Source organism: Perna viridis, chromosome 5 (assembly GCF_037379345.1).
Source record: "Perna viridis isolate PV_CMFRI_1.1 ecotype Kerala chromosome 5, ASM3737934v1, whole genome shotgun sequence".
NCBI classification, from domain to species: Eukaryota; Metazoa; Mollusca; class Bivalvia; order Mytilida; family Mytilidae; genus Perna; species Perna viridis.
Genome location: NC_142449.1, coordinates 1,756,588 through 1,776,687, shown reverse-complemented (window position 1 = coordinate 1,776,687; position 20,100 = coordinate 1,756,588). Strand labels below are relative to the sequence as shown.

General features: G+C 34.3%; 2 protein-coding genes across 4 annotated transcripts; both read left to right on the top strand.

The window, feature by feature from the left end:
• The first annotated feature begins 1,852 nt into the window (after positions 1-1,852).
• Positions 1,853-3,729, top strand: LOC148615562 (protein CFDP2-like). Its single transcript, XM_088581671.1, has 3 exons — positions 1,853-2,743; positions 3,083-3,214; positions 3,658-3,729. The coding sequence occupies exons 1-3, from the start codon at positions 1,853-1,855 to the stop codon at positions 3,727-3,729; spliced, it is 1,095 nt and encodes a 364-aa protein (XP_088437797.1).
• A 3,137-nt stretch (positions 3,730-6,866) lies between these two features.
• LOC148615561 (kelch-like protein 26) lies at positions 6,867-19,523 on the top strand. 3 transcript variants are annotated; one of them, XM_088581921.1, is made up of 4 exons: positions 6,867-7,000; positions 15,632-15,851; positions 16,091-16,215; positions 16,793-19,523. In XM_088581921.1, the coding sequence occupies exons 2-4, from the start codon at positions 15,655-15,657 to the stop codon at positions 18,229-18,231; spliced, it is 1,761 nt and encodes a 586-aa protein (XP_088438047.1). In that variant the 5' UTR covers positions 6,867-7,000; positions 15,632-15,654; the 3' UTR covers positions 18,232-19,523. The 3 variants fall into 3 exon arrangements, with proteins under 3 accessions (XP_088438047.1, XP_088438049.1, XP_088438048.1); XM_088581923.1 differs by lacking the exon at positions 6,867-7,000 and adding an exon at positions 7,023-10,752; XM_088581922.1 differs by lacking the exon at positions 6,867-7,000 and adding an exon at positions 13,318-14,242.
• The last annotated feature ends 577 nt before the right edge of the window (positions 19,524-20,100 follow it).

Genomic DNA, 20,100 nt, shown 5'->3' with positions numbered 1-20,100 from the left:
TACCTGGTTTTTAAACTGAAATTCAAGTCACATCTCAAATATTTGCAAAAAGGCATATAAACAACTAAATATACTCAAAAGAATTGGAAAATACCTAAACAGATTGGGCAAACTTACCATAAATACCATTCTTACATACTATCAAACTTGAACTGTTTTTCCACTTAGTTGACACTTCTGTAGCAAAAACAACACAAACAAAATTTTAAACAATCCAAGAGCGGGCACTCAGATTTACTTATGATGATCATCAATATAACTATGAACATTTAAAATGCCAACATTAGAAATCAGACGTATAAGATCTATGGTAATTGAAGTATTTAATATCATACACAAAAGAAGTCCATCATACTTGCATATACTTAATAGATATTAAAAACACCAAATATTCTTTTAGGTACCAAAATTTAGTTGCAGTTCTATCAGTAAGAACAACCACATATGGCATAAAATCATTCAGGTATACTGCAGCCAAGCTAAGGAACGAGCTGCCAAACCATTTTAGAACCCAGATTCTTTCAATCAGTCTAAAAGTCTCATTAATGCATGGAATGGCAGCTGGTGCAAATGCGCCGCATGCACATAACCTTATACTTTTGTTAAACTGGTTAATTTTATGTTCTTGTTATATATTGCTTGCTACAGTGCTATCTGATCATCAATAAAATAATTTGTTTATGATTATTGCTAGCTGTTTTATTTTTAGCATTAGTTCATTTATTTTTCATAAATGTAGCAAAAGACATCGGAAACAATGATCCCATCGGTAAAAACCATCCATGCATAATGAAAATTCATGAAAATACAAATCAATTTTAGAGTTTGAATGCACGTAATTGAGAGGCAGAAATAGTGTGACATAGCCATGTATGATCTATCTCTTGAGTTGTTGCTTGCTTTGTTATTTTATATGTATTTAATGTGTATGTCTTGTGTGTCTTACGGTATGTGTATTATTGTTTCTGTTATGTACGTCCATTTAACAGCTCGTCAGAGTTTGTGTTGTGATGTTTTACATGTACCAACTTGTTCTTAACAAAAAGGTGGCTTAATAACCACAGGGTAGTGATATGCGTCTAGTGCAGTAGTGATCGAACGTCTCTAGATCGCTACTGACGCTGGCTAGTCTACGTGTAGACGAAAAGGGGAGCAGCGTAAGCAGAAGCCTTCCTCTGCCAGTACATAGCCTCTACACTACCAAGACTCCTTCAATTTGCCTCCCCGAGGTAACACACGGTAACTTGGGTCTAGTACTCAAGGCTAACATGAAGGGGATCTCGGAGTAACAAGGACCCTAGAGGTGTAGAGTGCAGGCCCACCGGCGCGTGGAACACGCCCTGGCTCTCACCAACCTTGCCCCACCTATGGATTAAATAGATCGCTGCCTTGTGATGGACTGTTGAGTCAAAGGCTACGGGAGACAACCCAGACAAAAAACGATGGTCAGACTGGGATCAAACCTTTGAAAGGGAACCTGTCTAGGAGAGGAAACTCTGATGTAAAACCCGGCTAGAAAGGAGTCGTCACCCATGGTAGGGAACCTATCTAGGAGAGCTGACTCTGATACAAAAGCATGTGAGGGACTTGCTGACCACCACATTAAAATAAAGCTGAAGCTAGAGGGCCAACCCCCCACTAGTGGATACAAATGGTTACAGAAACGATTACAGTAAAAGTCATTCCTCGGACTCGTCAACGACTAGAGAAAGAGGACCAAACCAAACATCGAGGACAGCAAATGACGCGAAAGCTGATGAAGTTGTTCTCACCAAAACAACAAACAACCATAGGCACTTGGAATGTTAGAACAATGTATCAAAGTGTCAAAAGCTTGCAAATTGCGAACGAAATGGATAGATACAATATCGAAATTCTAGGACTCAGCGAAGTAAGATGGAATACAGCTGGAATGACAACACTATCTTCAGGTCATACGGCCATATTCTCAGGAAATCCAAATGAAGACGACATACATGACAAAGGCGTGGGATTCATGCTTACAAAGAAAACCAAGAAATCGCTTTTGGAGTGGAATCCAATATCTGCAAGAGTGATATCAGCTAGATTTGACACTCGATTCCAGAAAACAACATTTATACAGGTGTATGCACCAACAAACACCGCAGACGAAGATGATAAAAATGACTTCTTCAACTTATTACAATCAGTTGTTGATGCCGTTCCTAAAAGAGACATCCTTATCATCTTAGGAGATCTGAATGCCAAAGTAGGTGATGACAGAGGAGGTAGAGAAAGGGAGATAGGACCACATGGAATAGGGCAAATGAATGAGAACGGAGAGATGTTTGCTGACTTTTGCGCTATAAACAGTCTAGTAATTGGCGGTACTTGGTTTCCACATAAATCTTGTCATAAAACCACCTGGATTTCACCATCTGGAGACACTGAAAACCAAATAGACCACATAACAATAAGCCGTCGATGGAGATCTTCATTACAAGATGTACGAACAAAACGTGGAGCAGACGCAGCATCAGATCACCACCTTGTAATTGGAAAAATTAAACTCAAGCTTTTAACAACAAAGAAAAGAGAGACTACAAAAAGGAAGTTTAATGTTGAGAAGTTTAAAGATCAGAAAGTGAAAGAAAACTTCCAAATTACACTCAGGAACAGATTTAGTACTTTACTAGATCTTTACAACGAAGAAATGAACAATGATATTGATGACATCTGGAACTCAACAAAGACAGCCATTCTGGAAGCATGCGAAGAAACAGTTGGTTTCATTCAAGTGAAAAGAAAGAAATGGATGTCAGATCAAACATGGGATACAATATCTGAAAGAAGGGAAATAAAAGAAAAGTTGATGAGTGCCAAAACCAGACAGCAAAAGAAAAACCTGCAAGACCTTTACAGCGCAAAAGACAGAGAAGTGAAGAAAAGCTGTAAAAGAGATAAAAGAAACCATGCTGAAAAGTTAGCAGTAGAAGCTGAAAAAGCCTGCTTAAAAGGAGACATCAAAACATTGTATAACATCACAAGACAACTCAGTGGAAAGATCTCTCAAAATGAAAATTTACCAGTCAAAGATAAAAACAACAATACCCTCACAAAGCTAGAAGATCAGCTTGACAGATGGAAAGAACACTTTAGTGAGGTATTGAACAGACCACCACCAACAAATCCACCAATACTTGAAGAAGGTCCAACACTTAACATAGAGACTGACAAAATTACCGAAAATGAAGTAAGAAAAGCCCTAAAACATCTTAAGAATGGGAAAGCAGCGGGAATCGATGGCATACCACCAGAAGCCCTCAAGTCCATGAATGACACTACCATTCAATATCTTCTTGGGCTATTAAACCAGATATGGGAAAAAGAAAAAATTCCAAAAGACTGGCAAAAGGGACTCTTGGTAAAACTACCTAAAAAGGGGGACAAATCCAATTGCAACAACTGGAGAGGAATAACTCTTTTGTCCATTCCTAGTAAAATCCTATGCAGTATAATCTTACAAAGAACGAAAGAAGAGATTGATAGCAAGCTGAGAGATGAACAAGCTGGATTTAGACAAGAACGATCATGTGTCGACCAGATTGCAACACTCAGAATAATTATTGAGCAAACGATCGAATGGCAGTCATCCCTATATCTAAACTTTATTGACTTCCAGAAAGCATTTGACAGCATAGATCATCAGGTCTTGTGGAACATTCTAGGACACTATGGGATTCCTCCAAAGATTATTTCCATGATTAAGTTATTGTATGAAGAATTCTCTTGTCAGGTCATACATGCTGGTACGTTGACGGATCCTTTCCCTGTAACAACTGGCGTAAGGCAAGGATGCATTCTCTCTCCCCTTCTCTTTCTCATAGTCATCGACTGGATAGCAACAACAGCTTACAACGACCCTCATGGTATACAATGGACACTAACATCTCGTCTAGAAGACCTCGAATTTGCAGACGACATATGCACACTATCGCATCGTCTTCAAGATTCCCAACACCAGGTCAACCATCTCGAAGAAACAGCTAAAAGAACAGGATTGTATATCAACACAGCCAAAACCAAAGCCATGAGAATCCAACAAAACCAGATGGATCCAATATTGGTAAATAACCAACAGATAGAGAATGTAGATAAATTTACGTACCTTGGAAATGTCATGAGTACAACTGGAGGCAATGACGAAGATGTACAAGCCAGAAAGATGAAAGCATTACAGGCTTTTTCCATTCTAAAGCCAGTATGGAAAAGTAGAACACTGAGAACAACTACTAAGATCAAAATTTTCAACAGCAATGTTAAGTCTGTCCTGTTATATGGTTGCGAGACCTGGAGAGAAACAGAAAACACCATGAAATCTATACAAGTCTTTGTTAACAAGTGCCTAAGAAATATACTGAATATCAGATGGCCAGAAAAAATAACAAACAAGAAACTCTGGCAAAGAACAAAACAACAACCAATAGAAAACACCATTCGAACCCGAAAATGGAAATGGATTGGTCATACTTTAAGGAAGAACAATAAAAACACTACAAAGCAAGCTTTAGATTGGAATCCCCAAGGGCAAAGAAAAAGAGGAAGACCAAAGAACACCTGGAGGAGGGGTTTGAACTCTGAACTGAAGAGAGTAGGACTAACGTGGAAGAATTGTAACACCATCGCCCAAAACCGAAGCGAATGCAGAGAAACTGTAGTCGCCCTATGTCCACCCATGGACGAAATGGAATAAATCATCAATAAATAATACTATTTGTAATAGTAACTTTCCAAACAGGCTTAAAGAATCACATATTGTATCTTTATATAAAAAGGGGATTCACTGGACTAGAAAAAATATCGTCCTGTCAGTATTTACCAACGATATCTAAATTATATGGAATGGTTTTGTCTGATCAATTGATAAATTATTTGAAAAAAAAATTCATTCTTTTTTAAGTGCTTTTAGAAAAGGGGATGGGTTTCAGACCACTTTGCTGAAGTTTATTCAAGACTGGAAATCGGCACTTGATAAAAACCAGTATATGGCAGCTATATTAATTAACCTTTCGAAGGCCTTTGATTGTCTGTCACATGATATTCTTTTAAGTAAGCTCGTTGCTTACGGTTTTTCATCTAAATCTGTGAGATTATTCGAAAATTATTTAACAGGTCGTAAGGAGCAAATCAAAATGTAGGGAGTAGTCAATGACTGGGGTGACACCACTAAAGGTGTCCCTAAAGATTCTACACCCGGTCCCATGCTTTTTAACATATTTATAAATGATACATTTAGTTCCATTGAGCAGGGTACTTTACATAATTATGTTGATTATGACGTTGTTAATTTAATGTCTGTTCTTTTATAGAAAAGTACCGTATTGGTAGTATGGTTCAAAATAAATTGTATGAAGGCCAACTCGGAAAAAATCAGGCTATTTCTGTAGGTTATTAATAAAGCACATGGTATGAAGCCTGTTTTTGATATTTAGACAGTTGAAATAACCTGTAATGATGTTGGCAAATTACTGGGGATCTTTATAGACTATCAACTGAATTTTAATCAGCATATAAAAATATGTCGCAAGGCATCGCAGCAACTCATTGTGCCTAAGCGCATTGGCTGCTACCTCTCCAAATTAAATCAACTTACCATATTTCATACTTTATTTTTTTGTCCTTTGGCATGGCATTTTTGCACTAAAAGTTATACTTCTAAATTGAAAAAAATACAAGAAAGACCCTTGCGGTATAGTGGGTTCTGAAAAATTCCCAACGATGTTCAAATTTTTGGTCGTTTCCTTCATGGGACTCGAACTGCTGTGACTTCTATGGCAACACCGCCTGCACCTTTGACCACTCGGCCAGCAAGGCTATATTAAAATATAGCTTTCGCTGGCTATGTCATTCCTCCTCGTAGAATTAATCTAGGGCTGTAACTTAGTACATGATGTATGGTAGTACGGGACAGCTTATCAAGGTGTTGTTATATAGGATAGAGGTTCAAATTAACGACACATGTCACAACAAATCAGTATTATACAAACGTCTCAGAATGTGAAGACTCTATTCGCTACACTGCTCCATCGGATCAAATTGTTACAGGGAAGATAACGTAAGCATAGCAGAGTCTGAAATATTTTAATAAAGCCTACCTGGCCGAGCGGTCTAGGGCGATGGACTTTGTGCAAGCGGTATTGCCATAGATGTCACAGCTGAACGAGTTCGAGTCCCGCGGAGGGAACGACGAAAAATTTGCTTTGCAAATTTGATAGTTCTAACATCCCTACACGTAGACTAAGAGGGTACATATGATGGACAATTAAATCGAGCTAAAGTGCCATAATGTGTACAATAAATTGTTACCACCGTGTTTACGTGATCGGTCTTGTTTAAAAAAAAAACTCTCTAATTATAATTTTAGATATTAAAATATACCATTGAAGAGTATGAACTACTAAATATGGTAAGAACTCTTTTAAATATGCTGCAGCTGTTATATGGAATGACCTACATATTGTACCTGATGAGTTTAGAACAAATATCAAATTATAATCAATGTAAAAACGATCTAAAATATTGGGATGGAAAGAACTGTAAATGTACGTCATGTGATGACTTATTCTAGGTCATTTCGGCTATATTTTTATTTTGCTTTAACGCTTTTGCATTGCTTTTTATCTTCTTAGTTTCAGTTGATTTTAGTTCTAGTACTATTCATTCATCTGCTTTTATTTTGCTTTGATAGTCAGCTCTTGTTTTTCTTGTATTGTCCATTATTTATTTGCTGTTGCTTTGTTGTTGTTGTATGTATTGGATGCCGCTAAATAAAATAATAAATAAATAAAACTTATCTTTTTATTTAAGGCCCACTCCTGATAATTTTCCGGAGCATGTCCGATGTTGGTTCTCAGTTATAAGTCACCGGAAGTTATATTGCAAGAAATCAAAACAAAGACTTGTAACAACAGCAAAAAATCGATTAATCCCTGTTTAAAATTCAACAGATGTCCCCCTTGTGTTTGCTATCTCCATGAAGGTCATTACAAAGTTTTTATATTCATTTCCATGCGTGACATTCTTCTATTTGAATCTAACGATGTTTACTGCACACTATTGAGTATTCAATTCATTATACTGTAGTCATTTACTTAGCCGTTTAAGATATTCACCTGCTGTGACATCTTGGTGAACATAAAACTGGAGTTGTTGACAAATCATTACAAAATCAAGATATAAGTTTTTGTTTGGCCCACATAGGATTGGTAAGATAACATGTATTTGGATGTTAAGTTGAAGCAAGGATTTATGTTATATGTATAGCATTAGCTGCGAAAGTGTAGCTCTTTTGTGATTTTGTGATCTAACGTTAAGAAAATACAAAAAAATAGTTAGAGCTACGTTTCGCAGCTAGTATAGCATATATCAGTTGTAGCGGGAGAGCATGATTTGACTCACAAAATTATACTCTGCCACCGAGGATCGAACCCTAGACTGCTTGGTGACAAGCAAGTGACAAACTGATTCGGCTAAAGAATTAATCCATTAGCCAAGTCAATTAACTGCCTATTTAAATCTCTCTACCTACTACAATGCTGGTGGGCCGTCCTGCCACATTTCCCCCACCTTGAGGGTCTTCGTACCACATACGACTCTAGCTCAATAGCTCACCAAACCCTGTGGGTTTTTTAGTTGGATGCCAAATGTAACGGGAGAACATGATTTGACTCACAAAATTATATTCTGCCACCGAGGATCAAACCCTAGACCGCTCGGTGACAAGCCAGCGACAAACCAATTCGGCTAAAGAATTAATCCTTTAGCCAAGTCAATTAATTGGCTATTTAAATCTCACTACCTACTACAACGCAGGTAGGCCGTCCTGCCACAATATTTAACTCCTTGGTTGAAGGTATTACATTTCTTGTTCATTGTAAAATAAATATGAGTATGATAATTATGTCATCATGTTTCATGTATATTTGTATATTGAAATGAAGAATACATTTTGTATGTTTAGTCAAGTGCAACTAAGATTATGACAGCTCACATAATGTGGCAAATTCTGAATTAAGTATTATGACTTTTGATGATAATTTTTGTTGTAGTGCATGTATGTGTACTAGCGAAAATTAGATGGTGTTAAGAAGAATGTGTTAAGTCAAGTACAATTAAGATCATGACAGCTCACGTAATGCGTCATTTTTTGAAATTCTGTTAGTCTGGCAATCTTCGTGTTCAAGGGGGTAATTTGTGTAATCTTAAATTCAGAAAGTATTGAACCCATATTATTCAAACTTTGCACTATGTTCACATAAATTGAACATTACTCATTGAAGGTGTGTATCTATTATGGTAAAAATTGATACCAGCATGTTGAACTAAGCCATTTTTTTAACTTTATGTTGTGGATAGTAATCATTTGTGTATTCTTAACTGTAACTTAATAAAGTATTAACCAATATTTTTCTAAACTTACTACAGTATTTATATTATTATTATTATTATTATTACAACATTTATAGAGCACATTATATGATAATAATTACTCTAAGCGCTTTACAAAAATACAACACATGCATACAAAATATATAGCAAATCACATATAAAAATGAAAATCAAATTAAAGGAAGAAACAAACAAATCTAATCTATCACTTGCATTAAAATAAGATGATGATGAAATAAAATATTAATCTGATAATTGAAAAATTTTGAAAAGTTAATGATGTAAAAACTGACCTGTTATTTAAAAACAAAGTTAACATTTAAAATAAACCAAAAATTAAGAGCAATAATAAAATGGTCGAAAATATAATAAAAATATTACAGGATTGCAAGCAAAAATAAAAATAGAAATAATTTTTGGATTTATCAAAAAGAAAGTTATTTCGATATCACAGAAAAGAGAAAAAAAAAATAAATAGAAAAAAATAAAAATATATATACATATCTACAAACCTAAAAATAGAAAGAAATAAAGTCAGTTCAATTTAAAAAAAAAACATATCCATCACATACGGTTGATCTATACTAAAACACAGCTGTCCAAAACTAAGAGAAAACCAGTCTAAAAAGGTATGTTTTCAGGTCTTTCTTAAAAATGTCTAAAGAGGTACAATTTCTTATGGTTGGAGGTAGATTGTTCCAAAGCATTGCTGCTGATTTGTCAAAGCGTCTATCACTGTACGTTTTTGTTCTTGTATCGTTCGGTTCCTGAAGAAGATTGCTGCATTGTGATCTTAAAGTTCTCGCAGGCCTATAGATTGAAATCAGTTCTTCTAAGTATACCGGGGCGTTACCTTGGAGAGCTTTAAACACATATAAAAGTATTTTATACTGACAGCGGTATTGAATCGGAAGCCAATGTAAAGACATCAATACAGGTGTAATGTGTTCGTATTTCCTTTTCTTTGAAATGAGTCTTGCCGCTGAATTTTGAACTCGCTGTAATTTTGTGATGACACTAGTATTAACTCCATGTAGTAAGGCATTGCCGTAGTCCAGCCTTGATGTTACTAAAGAACAAATCAAAGTTTTACAGGCATCTTCGGAAATGTAAGGTCTTATACGTCCTATGTTGCGAATTTGATAATAGCAAGCTTTACTGACGGCACTAGCTTGTAGTTCCATGCTTAATGAGCGATCGAAAAATATGCCTAAGTTTTTCACACTTGGTACATCGCTAATAATATTTCCATCGAACGAGAGCTCAAGATTTGATAACTTATTAAGCCTGTTTTTCGGTGCGAAGACGATCAGTTCAGTCTTGTCTTGGTTGAGTTTAAGGAGGTTAGAAACTACCCAAGCACTAATGTCGGAAAGGCAGTTTTCTAACCTAGTTGATATATTGGACCAGTCATCAAGAGGCTTAATCACCAAGTACACTTGTGTGTCGTCATGGTAACAATGATGCAACCTATCATGGCGTCTGCAGATTTCACCGACTGGTTTTGAGAACATGCAGTAAAGTTTGGGTCCTGAAACGGAACCCTGGGGTACACCATATCGAAGACACTTATCGTTGGAAAGAGTAGATCGAATCGAAATACATTGAGTCCTGTTCGTCAAGTAGGATTGTAACCACGATAAAGCTGTTCCAGATATTCCAAAAGAAAATTCGAGACAATTCATGAGAACATTATGGTCAATGACATCAAATGCCGCTGATAAATCTAAAAGTATGGTACAACAGTTTTTGTCAAGAGCAGATGTGATATCATGATGGATGCGTAGAAGGGCGGTCTCAGTAGAGTGGAATTCTCGATACGCTGATTGAACATCATCATATAAGGAATTCGATTTTAAGTGACACTCAATTCTCGATGCAACAATGTTTTTGACTACTTTCGAAATGAAAGGTAAGTTTGAAACTGGACGATAGTTCTTCATTATCTTCTTATCTAAATTGTCCTGTGCTGGTGGTACTATTGCTTCGGATAAGGATTTGTTCACAATGCCTGTAATTGTAGGCAGCAATGTTTCTAAATAATCTTTGATAATATTTGTTGATATTGGATCAAGCTCACGGGATTTAGACGGAGCTGATGAGATGATCTTTTGTACTTCCTCACATGATGCAAGTGAAAAGGTTGTCAGTGGCTCACCGGTGAACTTTATATTAGCTCTTAAGATATCCAGTGTAGTGTCTGCAGTGATTGACTTAGCACTGAGTTCGTTACGAATTATTTGTAATTTCCCAAGGAAGAATTCTCCGAATTTGTTCCCAAGATCCTTTTCACTCTGATGTCAAGGGAGGACTGTTTGATGGATATTCCCCATTAGATTATTAGTAAGTCTGTAAAGTTTTTTTCTGATCGTTGCCAATTTCAAATATCTTATTAGAGTAATAGTCTTTCTTGCTTTGTATGAGAAGTCTGTTTGTTTGCCTACATTTATCTTTAAATATTTCACGATCTACTGTTAGTCTAGTCTTCCTCATTCTATGCTCGGCTTTCCGTTGATCTGTCTTAGCTGTACGAAGATGATCGTTATACCATTCCGTATTTGGTCGAATTATGATCTCTTTCGAGACTAACGGTGCATGTTTATCAACGATCACTTTCATGTCAGTGTTGTATGCTTTCGCAAGTTGCTCAACAGGTTTATCGATATCCTGAACACAAGTTTGTATGTCGAGAATAAGAGCGTCCATTGAAATCTCGCCGTATTTGTGAAAGGAAACTTTTTTCTTCTGATTCGATGGTTTTGATATACAGAGTTTAGAGTGGAGGGCGTAATGGTCGCCAGAAAAGTTGTCGTGTTTATCGCAGAGATATGGATTACATATTGAAGGTGTATCAGAGAGGATTGACAAAATCTCTCTTGTGATCACTACATCGAGAGTGTGTCCCTTGATACGAGTCGCACCTTGAATGTGTTGTACTAATCCGCGGTCTTCCAAAGATACGAGAAATCGACGGGCAGTGAAGTCATTTGGATTGTCAAGATGAAAATTCAAATCACCAGTTAAGACAATTTCCCCTGGAATTACAACAAGTTGATCTAGGAAATCATGCCACTCATCGAAGAAATTAGCAATTTTAAAATTGTCTGTTCGTGATGGTGGTGGGCGGTAAATAATGTATAAGCGAAAATGTTTATTGATAGTTCCAACATTGTAAAACTTCGAAATGTGTAAAAGTTTTGACTGGTTTGATTAATTTGACATCCAGGTTTGTGTTGTAAATCAAAGCAACTCCACCGCCTCTTTGTCTGGTTCGTGTGATATGGTCGATCGCATACCCGTCAGGAGTCAGTTCTGCGTTAACTCCTTTGTCTACCATAGTTCCAAGTCATGTTTCGGTTATCGCTAACAAGTCTGCACAAGTAGATAAAATATAGTCACATATTGATGTGGTCTTGTTCTTTACTGATCTAGAAATTCAACGAAATAAGTTTTAAGTTTGAATATTTATCACCATTTGAAGATGTTGTAGCGATATTTTTCAGGAAAGGTGTTCGTGATATGGATTGTCTACTTTCGTTCAGGCGTGATTTTAATAAAATTGGAATTGCATTTATAAGGTTAGGGCTGGTGTAATCAATCTGAGTGTTGATTGTAACTAAGTTGGAAATGTTAACACTTGAAATTGTTTTGCATTTAAAGTCTCTGCTAGGCGATACTCTAGTTCTGATAGGTCGAAAGAAATTCCTCCCAGCTTTTGTACCGCGTCTAGTACGAGAGGTCAGTTTCTCGTTACACACACTGTATTGATTACATAAACGTGTGTGCGGTGAACTTTTTTTCAATACATTTAAAAATAACCTTTTTGTTGTCGATAAATTCATGGCTGAGTGACTACTATAACATCAATATAACTTTTTATAGTTCCTAATATGTCCACTTTTCTGCAATAAATTTCAGTTTTGAGCTCAGTATATGATCAAGTATATGTTTGGGAACATCCTGAACAATTTTCGAGATAAACTGTCAAATAAAAGTCATATATAAAATGCAAAATTTATACATTGAAGATGTGCACTTCCTATTACAAATTTGATTTATTTTTTCCTACATTTTTTAGCATGCTGACATAGCAAATTTGTTTCTGCAGTATGTTATCATAACACGCAGTAGTTTTAAAACTCCATTAGTGTTTACATGTAAATAATCAGTTATTACAATTAATTACTAAACATTTTAGTAATTATAGTATATGTAATTACTAGGGAGTTTAGTAAATAGGTGTACTTTCTAAATCAACTAGTAATTACAGGTAATTACTCAGATTTTGACTGTCTACTGCATGAGAAATTCATAATTTTTGTTTTTTCAACATTGATTTTAAGCCTCCAGTTTAAGAAAAAATATCTAGTTTGTCATTAAGGCAATTTGGAATAGTATCTAGTCCTGATAAATATGCATTTTCTAGAAAGGTTTGCAAATCGTTAAGATAAAGTGCAAAAAGAAAAGATGGGAGATTTTCACCTTGTCTGACACCCATATTACATTGGAAATAATCAGACTTGTCATTGTTATATATAATACAGGATTTCACATTTGTATACATATTTAGAATAACATTGTACATTTTATCATTTATATGGCTGAATAATATCTTGTACCGAAGTGCATCTCTCCATACTGTATCAAAAGCCTTTTCAAAATCTATAAAGGCACAAAATAGTTTTTTCCTTTTTTGCTTTAAGAATTTCAAAAAAGGAAAAAAGTGTAAATAAACTGTCTGTAGTTGAGTATGATTTCCTGAATCCCATTTATTTTCGCACAGAATATTTTTTTCGTTTGAAAAATGTATTTTACTTGTAATTTGAAAATTACTCATCAGCTAAACTGCTTAGTTCATTTAAATATTCAATTTTTAATCATATCAAAATATAGTAGATGTTTAGTAAATGAGTGTAAAAATGTTGAATCTTTAGGAATTACCTGTTATGATTAAAGAAAACATTGAAATACATGAATATACCAAACCAGTTAGTGATTACTCATCATAATTAAATTTAAGTAATTACTTGTAATTCCTTATTATGCTTATTTACTCTAACATATACATATTGAAGATACTTATGTGGTGACCAATATAAGAAAGTGACATAGGTCAAGACATGTTATTTGTGTCTGGTATTTTTAAGATGTTCTAATTATATGCACTAATGCATTGTAGATTATGCCAAATACAGTACTATTCACTTAGCTTTTGAATTAAACATCATCTGAAAGCGTAAAATATCATTTGATATGCAGAAAAATGGTGTCAGACTTATGGGGTGTTGGATGAACAGGGCATTTTACAAATAAGGCATCCCAATTAGAGATAAAATTTAGTAATCTACACAGCCCATCTGTACTTTTTATTCAACTATTAAACTTTTTTGTCAAAATTTGTCACCTTGAAATTGAATGTCTCATTCATTTAAGTCCATTGACTCAGTTTTGTTTATCTACCTGTAATTTTATTGATTGTTGTAATGTTATGCTTGAAGTTTACATATTTATGATAATATGTTGAAAGATTTAATAAACATCATCAATCAATTATCTCCCCTTAGGTTGTAAAATCAACGATCCATGAAGAATTATAGGTACATCTAGTTACCTGAAATCACCTGTAGACACCTGAGATTTATGACCTATTTCTATCTGTAATTGTATCTACCATAAATAGCTTCAAGACAAATAAAATTCACAGTATATTCTGTATCAATTTCAATTCCAAAAATAAATCATTAAATGACCCATCATTTGGTCTCATATTAACTTCAGACACAGACATATGTAATTTGAAATATTTGTGGATATCTGTTTTGTTTACTTGAGGGTAAGATATATATTTGGAGATGTTGCATATACAGTTATAATTAATTATTTTATTTGGTATTTGATTATGCAACTAAAGTCGAATTTTGAATTAAAGGTGTCTGAAATGATTCAAAAAGTTAAAGGATTTAGCTGTAATATTACTATCGTCATGTGTGTTTCTGAAATTGAAATGTTTAAGAATCAGTTGGAAAAGCTTTGCTTACCTTACCAGTGCACCTGGTCCATGCTCCTAATTTTTGGTGTATTCTAGGTTGTTCATTTGGTTTTGTATGTGTCATTTTGGTTATGTTATGTTATGTTCATATTTGTTCTTAGTTGTGTGTGTCTGATGTCTGATCTTTACCCCTGTATTATATTCTTTATTCTTTTTATTTCTGCTGAAATCATTGTGTTGGTAAATTATAAATAAAACTTGATAAATGGCAAAAATGACCTTATTTGTATTTGTGAGACAAGCTTGTTAAGGCTATAGTTTTAATATTTTTAGTGATAAAATATTGTGGACAAGAGCCATGGATAGGAGGACAGAAATTAAAAACAACTCAACAACAGTTTTTTTTTTTCAATACCAATCTTGCCAAGATAAAAATATACTTTTATATATTGCTAGGTGAATATTTCTTGTGAGATAATTATTTTTGACGCTGTCAAGGTCTGAATATGTAAAGTGCAAAAACTTTCTTTATCACCAATAACACAAATTTAGATTCTTTCATGCAGTTCATAAGCCAAAGTATAATTTTCCTGCATGAAAAATACTGGGTCCGAGAGATAAACAATAAAGTTTTCATTAGGTTAAATTTTCATTAGGTTCAGGATAGTCTATAAAGCAAAAAATACTTTTGGGTCACTCTAATTTTTCACATCCAAATGACCAATTGTCTTCAGTGTTTTAGGATTCCTATTTCCCGTTACCTGGAGCAAGTGAAATTTGGGTCAGGGAAAGTTAGGTACTTAGTTACACTTTCCCATGGCAAGTTGAAAACTTCATATGCTGTAAGGATTTGTTAGGAAAGCAGTCATTGACTGTGGGAAAGTTGATTTTATATGGATTTTTCCCGAGGAAACCTCAATTTCTGAAAAATCCTAGAACACTGGTCTTATTTTTTCAATACTGTATTTTAACACAAATGGAAGATAAATATAATACTATTTATATGCAATAGAGGATAATATATATAAAGTACCATATTGTTCTTCAATTTTAATACTTTTACCATTTAAATTTGAAGCACTGTGGTTTTATATGCACATAGTAGCAACTTAATATTTTGGAAGTAAAAATAACACAAAGTAACTTTTAAAACAATGGTATATATGTGCCTATATCTTTTACCATTAGAAGATATTCTTCTGGTAGTTGTGTTATTTTTTTTCTATTTCATAGGCTCTCAGGTTAGACTGGTAACAATGGTGATACAATCCTCCTCAAGGGGAGATAACAAATCAACAGTAACATATGTGGCTACAGAGCATGGCAATCAGGTGTTGAAAGGTCTTCAGTCCTTGAGAAAGAAGAGACAGTTATTTGATGTTACTCTAGTGGCAGAGGGACAGAAGTTCAGAGCTCATAGGATTGTCTTAGCATCATGCTGTGATTATTTCAGGTACAGTATATCCCTGTTCATGGACACTTGTGTAACACCATATTCTGTAATATCTTTAACGTCACGTTGTGTAACGGATCGACATTAAAATCTAATTAGCATATTGTAATAAAGTTAAAGCAGAACAGGTGAGGAGTATAAAACATAACATGACTGAAATTATATGATTATTACATTCTATGGCAGTCTTCCTTTGTTCTTATGTCAAATCAGATGATGACTAGTTAATGATATTCCAGGGCCATGTTCACAGATGGATTGAAGGAAACAAATCAAGATGTTATCAACATGAATGGTATAACTGCCAAAGGAATTAGGAATATTATAGACTTTGCCTACTCTTCTTCCATGGAACTGGATCTAGGTTAGTATGGAACTGGATCTAGGTTGGTTTGTAACTGGATCTAGGTTAGTACATATGAAGGAACTGGATCTAGGTTAGTTAGGAACTGAATCTAGGTTAGTATGGAACTGGATCTAGGTTAGTATATAAGTTTGGCCTTATGATTCAGTTTACATGGAACTGGATTTAGGTTAGTATTGAACTGGATGAAGGTTGGTTTGGAACTGGATCTAAGTTAGTTTGGCCATTCAGTTTGTAACAAAAAAGGATAATACAACATCCTCACAACTTCAATTCTAAAGAAGAAAATGGAAAAATTGATTGTTCAAAAAAGATAACCACACACAACTGTATAATGTCCACAGGAAAGGCAGGCATTTTGAAATAGTAAAACCTGTAAAAACTAACTGTTGTTTGGGTCTGGTTAGTTCATACAGTCTTGTGGGATGGTGGAATGTGCAAAACATTATTCAATGTAAAAAAGGTACCTGTGTTTTTATTTTGTTTTTTTTTTTCCTTAGAATCAAGATTGAAAAGTTTTTATATATTTGTAATGAATTACAATCTGTTGACTTATTGTTTTTTTGTTATATTTCAGATAATGTGGAGGATATCTTACTGGCAGCTAATTATATCCAGTTAACACCAGTAATTGCAGCCTGTACAAAGTTTATAGAATCTCACATTTGTTTTGATAATTGTTTTGAAATGTTCAACCTTGCCGAACTGTTGTCTATCAATGACCTGAAAAACATAGCAACTAGATTCATGTGTTCAAATCTTAATCATGTTTTAATGGACAAGTTACCTAAACTTACTTTCCAAACATTATGTCACATTTTAGACAGTGATTATCCTGTTAATTGCTCAGAATTAGACATCTTATCAGCATTATTAGACTGGATTTATTATAAACTTGAGGATAGGAAGCCTTTTGCATGTAGACTTTTACTTCGATTGAGATTAGGTGAACTGTCAATGTTTGATGTTGATACAATAAGGAACAAGAAGTTACTTTATCAGTTATTAGAAAGACAACCAGACGTCAGTCATTGGTTTAAATCATCATTAGTGGAACGTTCTTACAGAAACTCAGGACTTCTGAATAAAAGAGGCTTCAAAGAAGTAATAGTATGTGTTGGAGGTTTCCGACACGACCTTGGTATGACTAATGACCTCAGGTACTTTAATACAGAATCCAACTCGTGGGAAATCCTTACAAAGATTCCATATGCAGAGCAGTGTGATTTTGGGCTTGCTGTTCTCAATAATGATATCTATTTAGTTGGTGGATGCTATAATGATCTCGTGCAAGAAATATTGCACAAATTCTGTTTCAAATACAGTCCTAGTGACAATAAGTGGAAAAGCATTGCTCCATTACCCAGTGACCGCTGTAGGCTGTTTGTAGGGGGAGTGGCTGGTAAATTATATGCTGTGGGAGGTAGATTTGGTTTTGACGATATTGCGGTAGATGATGAAACACCATGTGAATGCTATGACCCAGAAGAAAACCGTTGGGACCCTGTTGCTCCCATTCCAAATAGTCGATACCAGCATGCTGGTGTCTGTGATGGAGGCCATCTGTATATCTCAGGAGGGTTACAGGATGATCATGCCCTAGCCGACGTCTTCCTTTACTACCCTGAATATGATTATTGGTCAGAACTTAGATCAATGCCATCCCGTCGTGCTGATCATGCTATGTTTGTATATGAAGGACAGATCTATGTTATTGGTGGATGGCATGAGACTGGAGCTGATGATAGAGTTTTAGTTTCCAGTATTGACAGGTATGATAGCGAGTCCAATGAATGGGAGAGCGTTGGATCTGTTCCAAATCCACGTCTCTTTGCTACCTACACATGTTTTGACAAGAAAATCTTTGTCATTGGTGGCTGGATTGATGGTGATTATCAGAGAAAGGCAGACACTGTTATGGTTCTTGATCTGAAGACAATGTCATGGTCGGAGAACTGTAATCCAAAGATACAAGCATGGGAACACAATAGTTGTGCTGTTTATGTTCCAAAATAACCTGATAGAGAATAGTCCCTTAACCCAATTTAACTCAAACCACATGTAGAACACTTTATTAACAAATGCAACTGGCATGTAGCAATACCAAATTCATGGAAATTTCAAAAGCATTTAAAACCTTTTTTGAAAGTTCTTCCTTTTTAAAGTTTTGATATAGTTATGTTGTCACATTCAAAGTAAATCATACAGAGAGATGTTGAGAAATGGTCTGCACTAAATCATGTTATTAATTATAATTCAATTACACAATTTCTTGAGTTAATAATTTGCATTGATATTTAATATTCTAGAATTTTAAAGGGAAATGTGGATCATCTACCATACAATGTACATTTTTGGGCCAGCTGAAACACTTAAAATTTATATTTATTAAAACTACCTTGTTATTCGTATTTACCAGTAATGAGTAGTTTATATTAACAACATTTGTCTGTTTATTTTCTTTCTATGTATGGAATGTTGTTGTTATTTTGGTTTATTTTCTTTGGAACTTTTTATTTAACCTTTTTTGTTTGCACATTGTGTGGACATAATTGGAAACATTATGATAGCTTGTTTTCTATGAGGGTTTTAGTGTTTTGTATGTGGGATTAAGTGTTTATGTTTATAAACATGTCCAGTGAATTATAGTTATTTTTAATCCATAGTTGTTCCTTATAATAACTGAGTGTGCTTTTAAATAGTTTGTTTACCCTATATTTTTCGTATGCATAGTGCAATTAGTTATTTCTCTTTTAAGCGTAATTAATTCACTTTTACAGAGATCATTGCATTTTATTTTAAAAAAAAATATGGAAAAGGAGCCAAGTTTCATTGTGACTAGAGTTAAATGATAGACATTCTTCAATAATTATGACAGCTATAGAACTCTTAGTAATTTATAAAATAGGTGATAATTAGGGAGAAAAGGCATTTCAATCCAATCATTTTATTTGTATCCAGCAGCAGTTTTGCTGACAACACATTTTGACATTTCTTCATATTTAATCAAAATTGACAGTTTTTGTATGATATGTGTTATTAATGGTTTTAGAAACATGTTAGTTAACATGTAGAAGTTTAATTGTTTGTTGCTTGGCTTTTAGTGGATGATTGTCTCATTAGCAATCATACCATATCTTTTTTATAATTAGTCAAAAACCAAATGGGTATATGTTTTTATCAACTATTTGTGAGTACCTGTTATTTGTACACTGTTTGTGAGTACCTGTTATTTATACACTTCATGTGAGTACCTGTTATTATAAAAATTGGGTACTGGTAGTGCAATCAAATAAATTTAAATCGTGTGTTTTGTCTTAATATTTAGAACAAAGATGATGTCACAATTTCATTAAATTAATGATACCTCAAACACCAAATAACCATCCATATTAAAAGCTGTACAAGTTTAAATGCTCTATTCATAACTCTTTTAACTGTTCAAGGTTCCACAAAGTATTTTTTTTCAAGAAGTATTCTCCTACCTGAAGAAAAATCTGTCTATAAGAATAGAATGCAAAGATCATGCATAACTTGTTACTAAGAAAAGTGCTAGACAATGACATACTGCCATAACTCAGGAAAAGAATAATTGACTTAGTAAATCAATTCATTAAATATCAAACATGATGAAAAATGTTGGTGAAACAGAGTTTTTGCATTTATGTACAAATTCCACAAAGTATCATTACGCAGCAAATAGTTCAAAAACTGGAGAAAAAAGCTTGATCTTGAATTGCCATGGTTTATAATTCACATTATAAAAAATAATTGTCTTCAAGAATGAAAGTCCAAGGACCATAACTCAGCAAAAAATTAACCAATTAGAAAAAAAATGTCAACTTTTCATGGCAAAGCATTTTACCAAATATCACATGAATATCT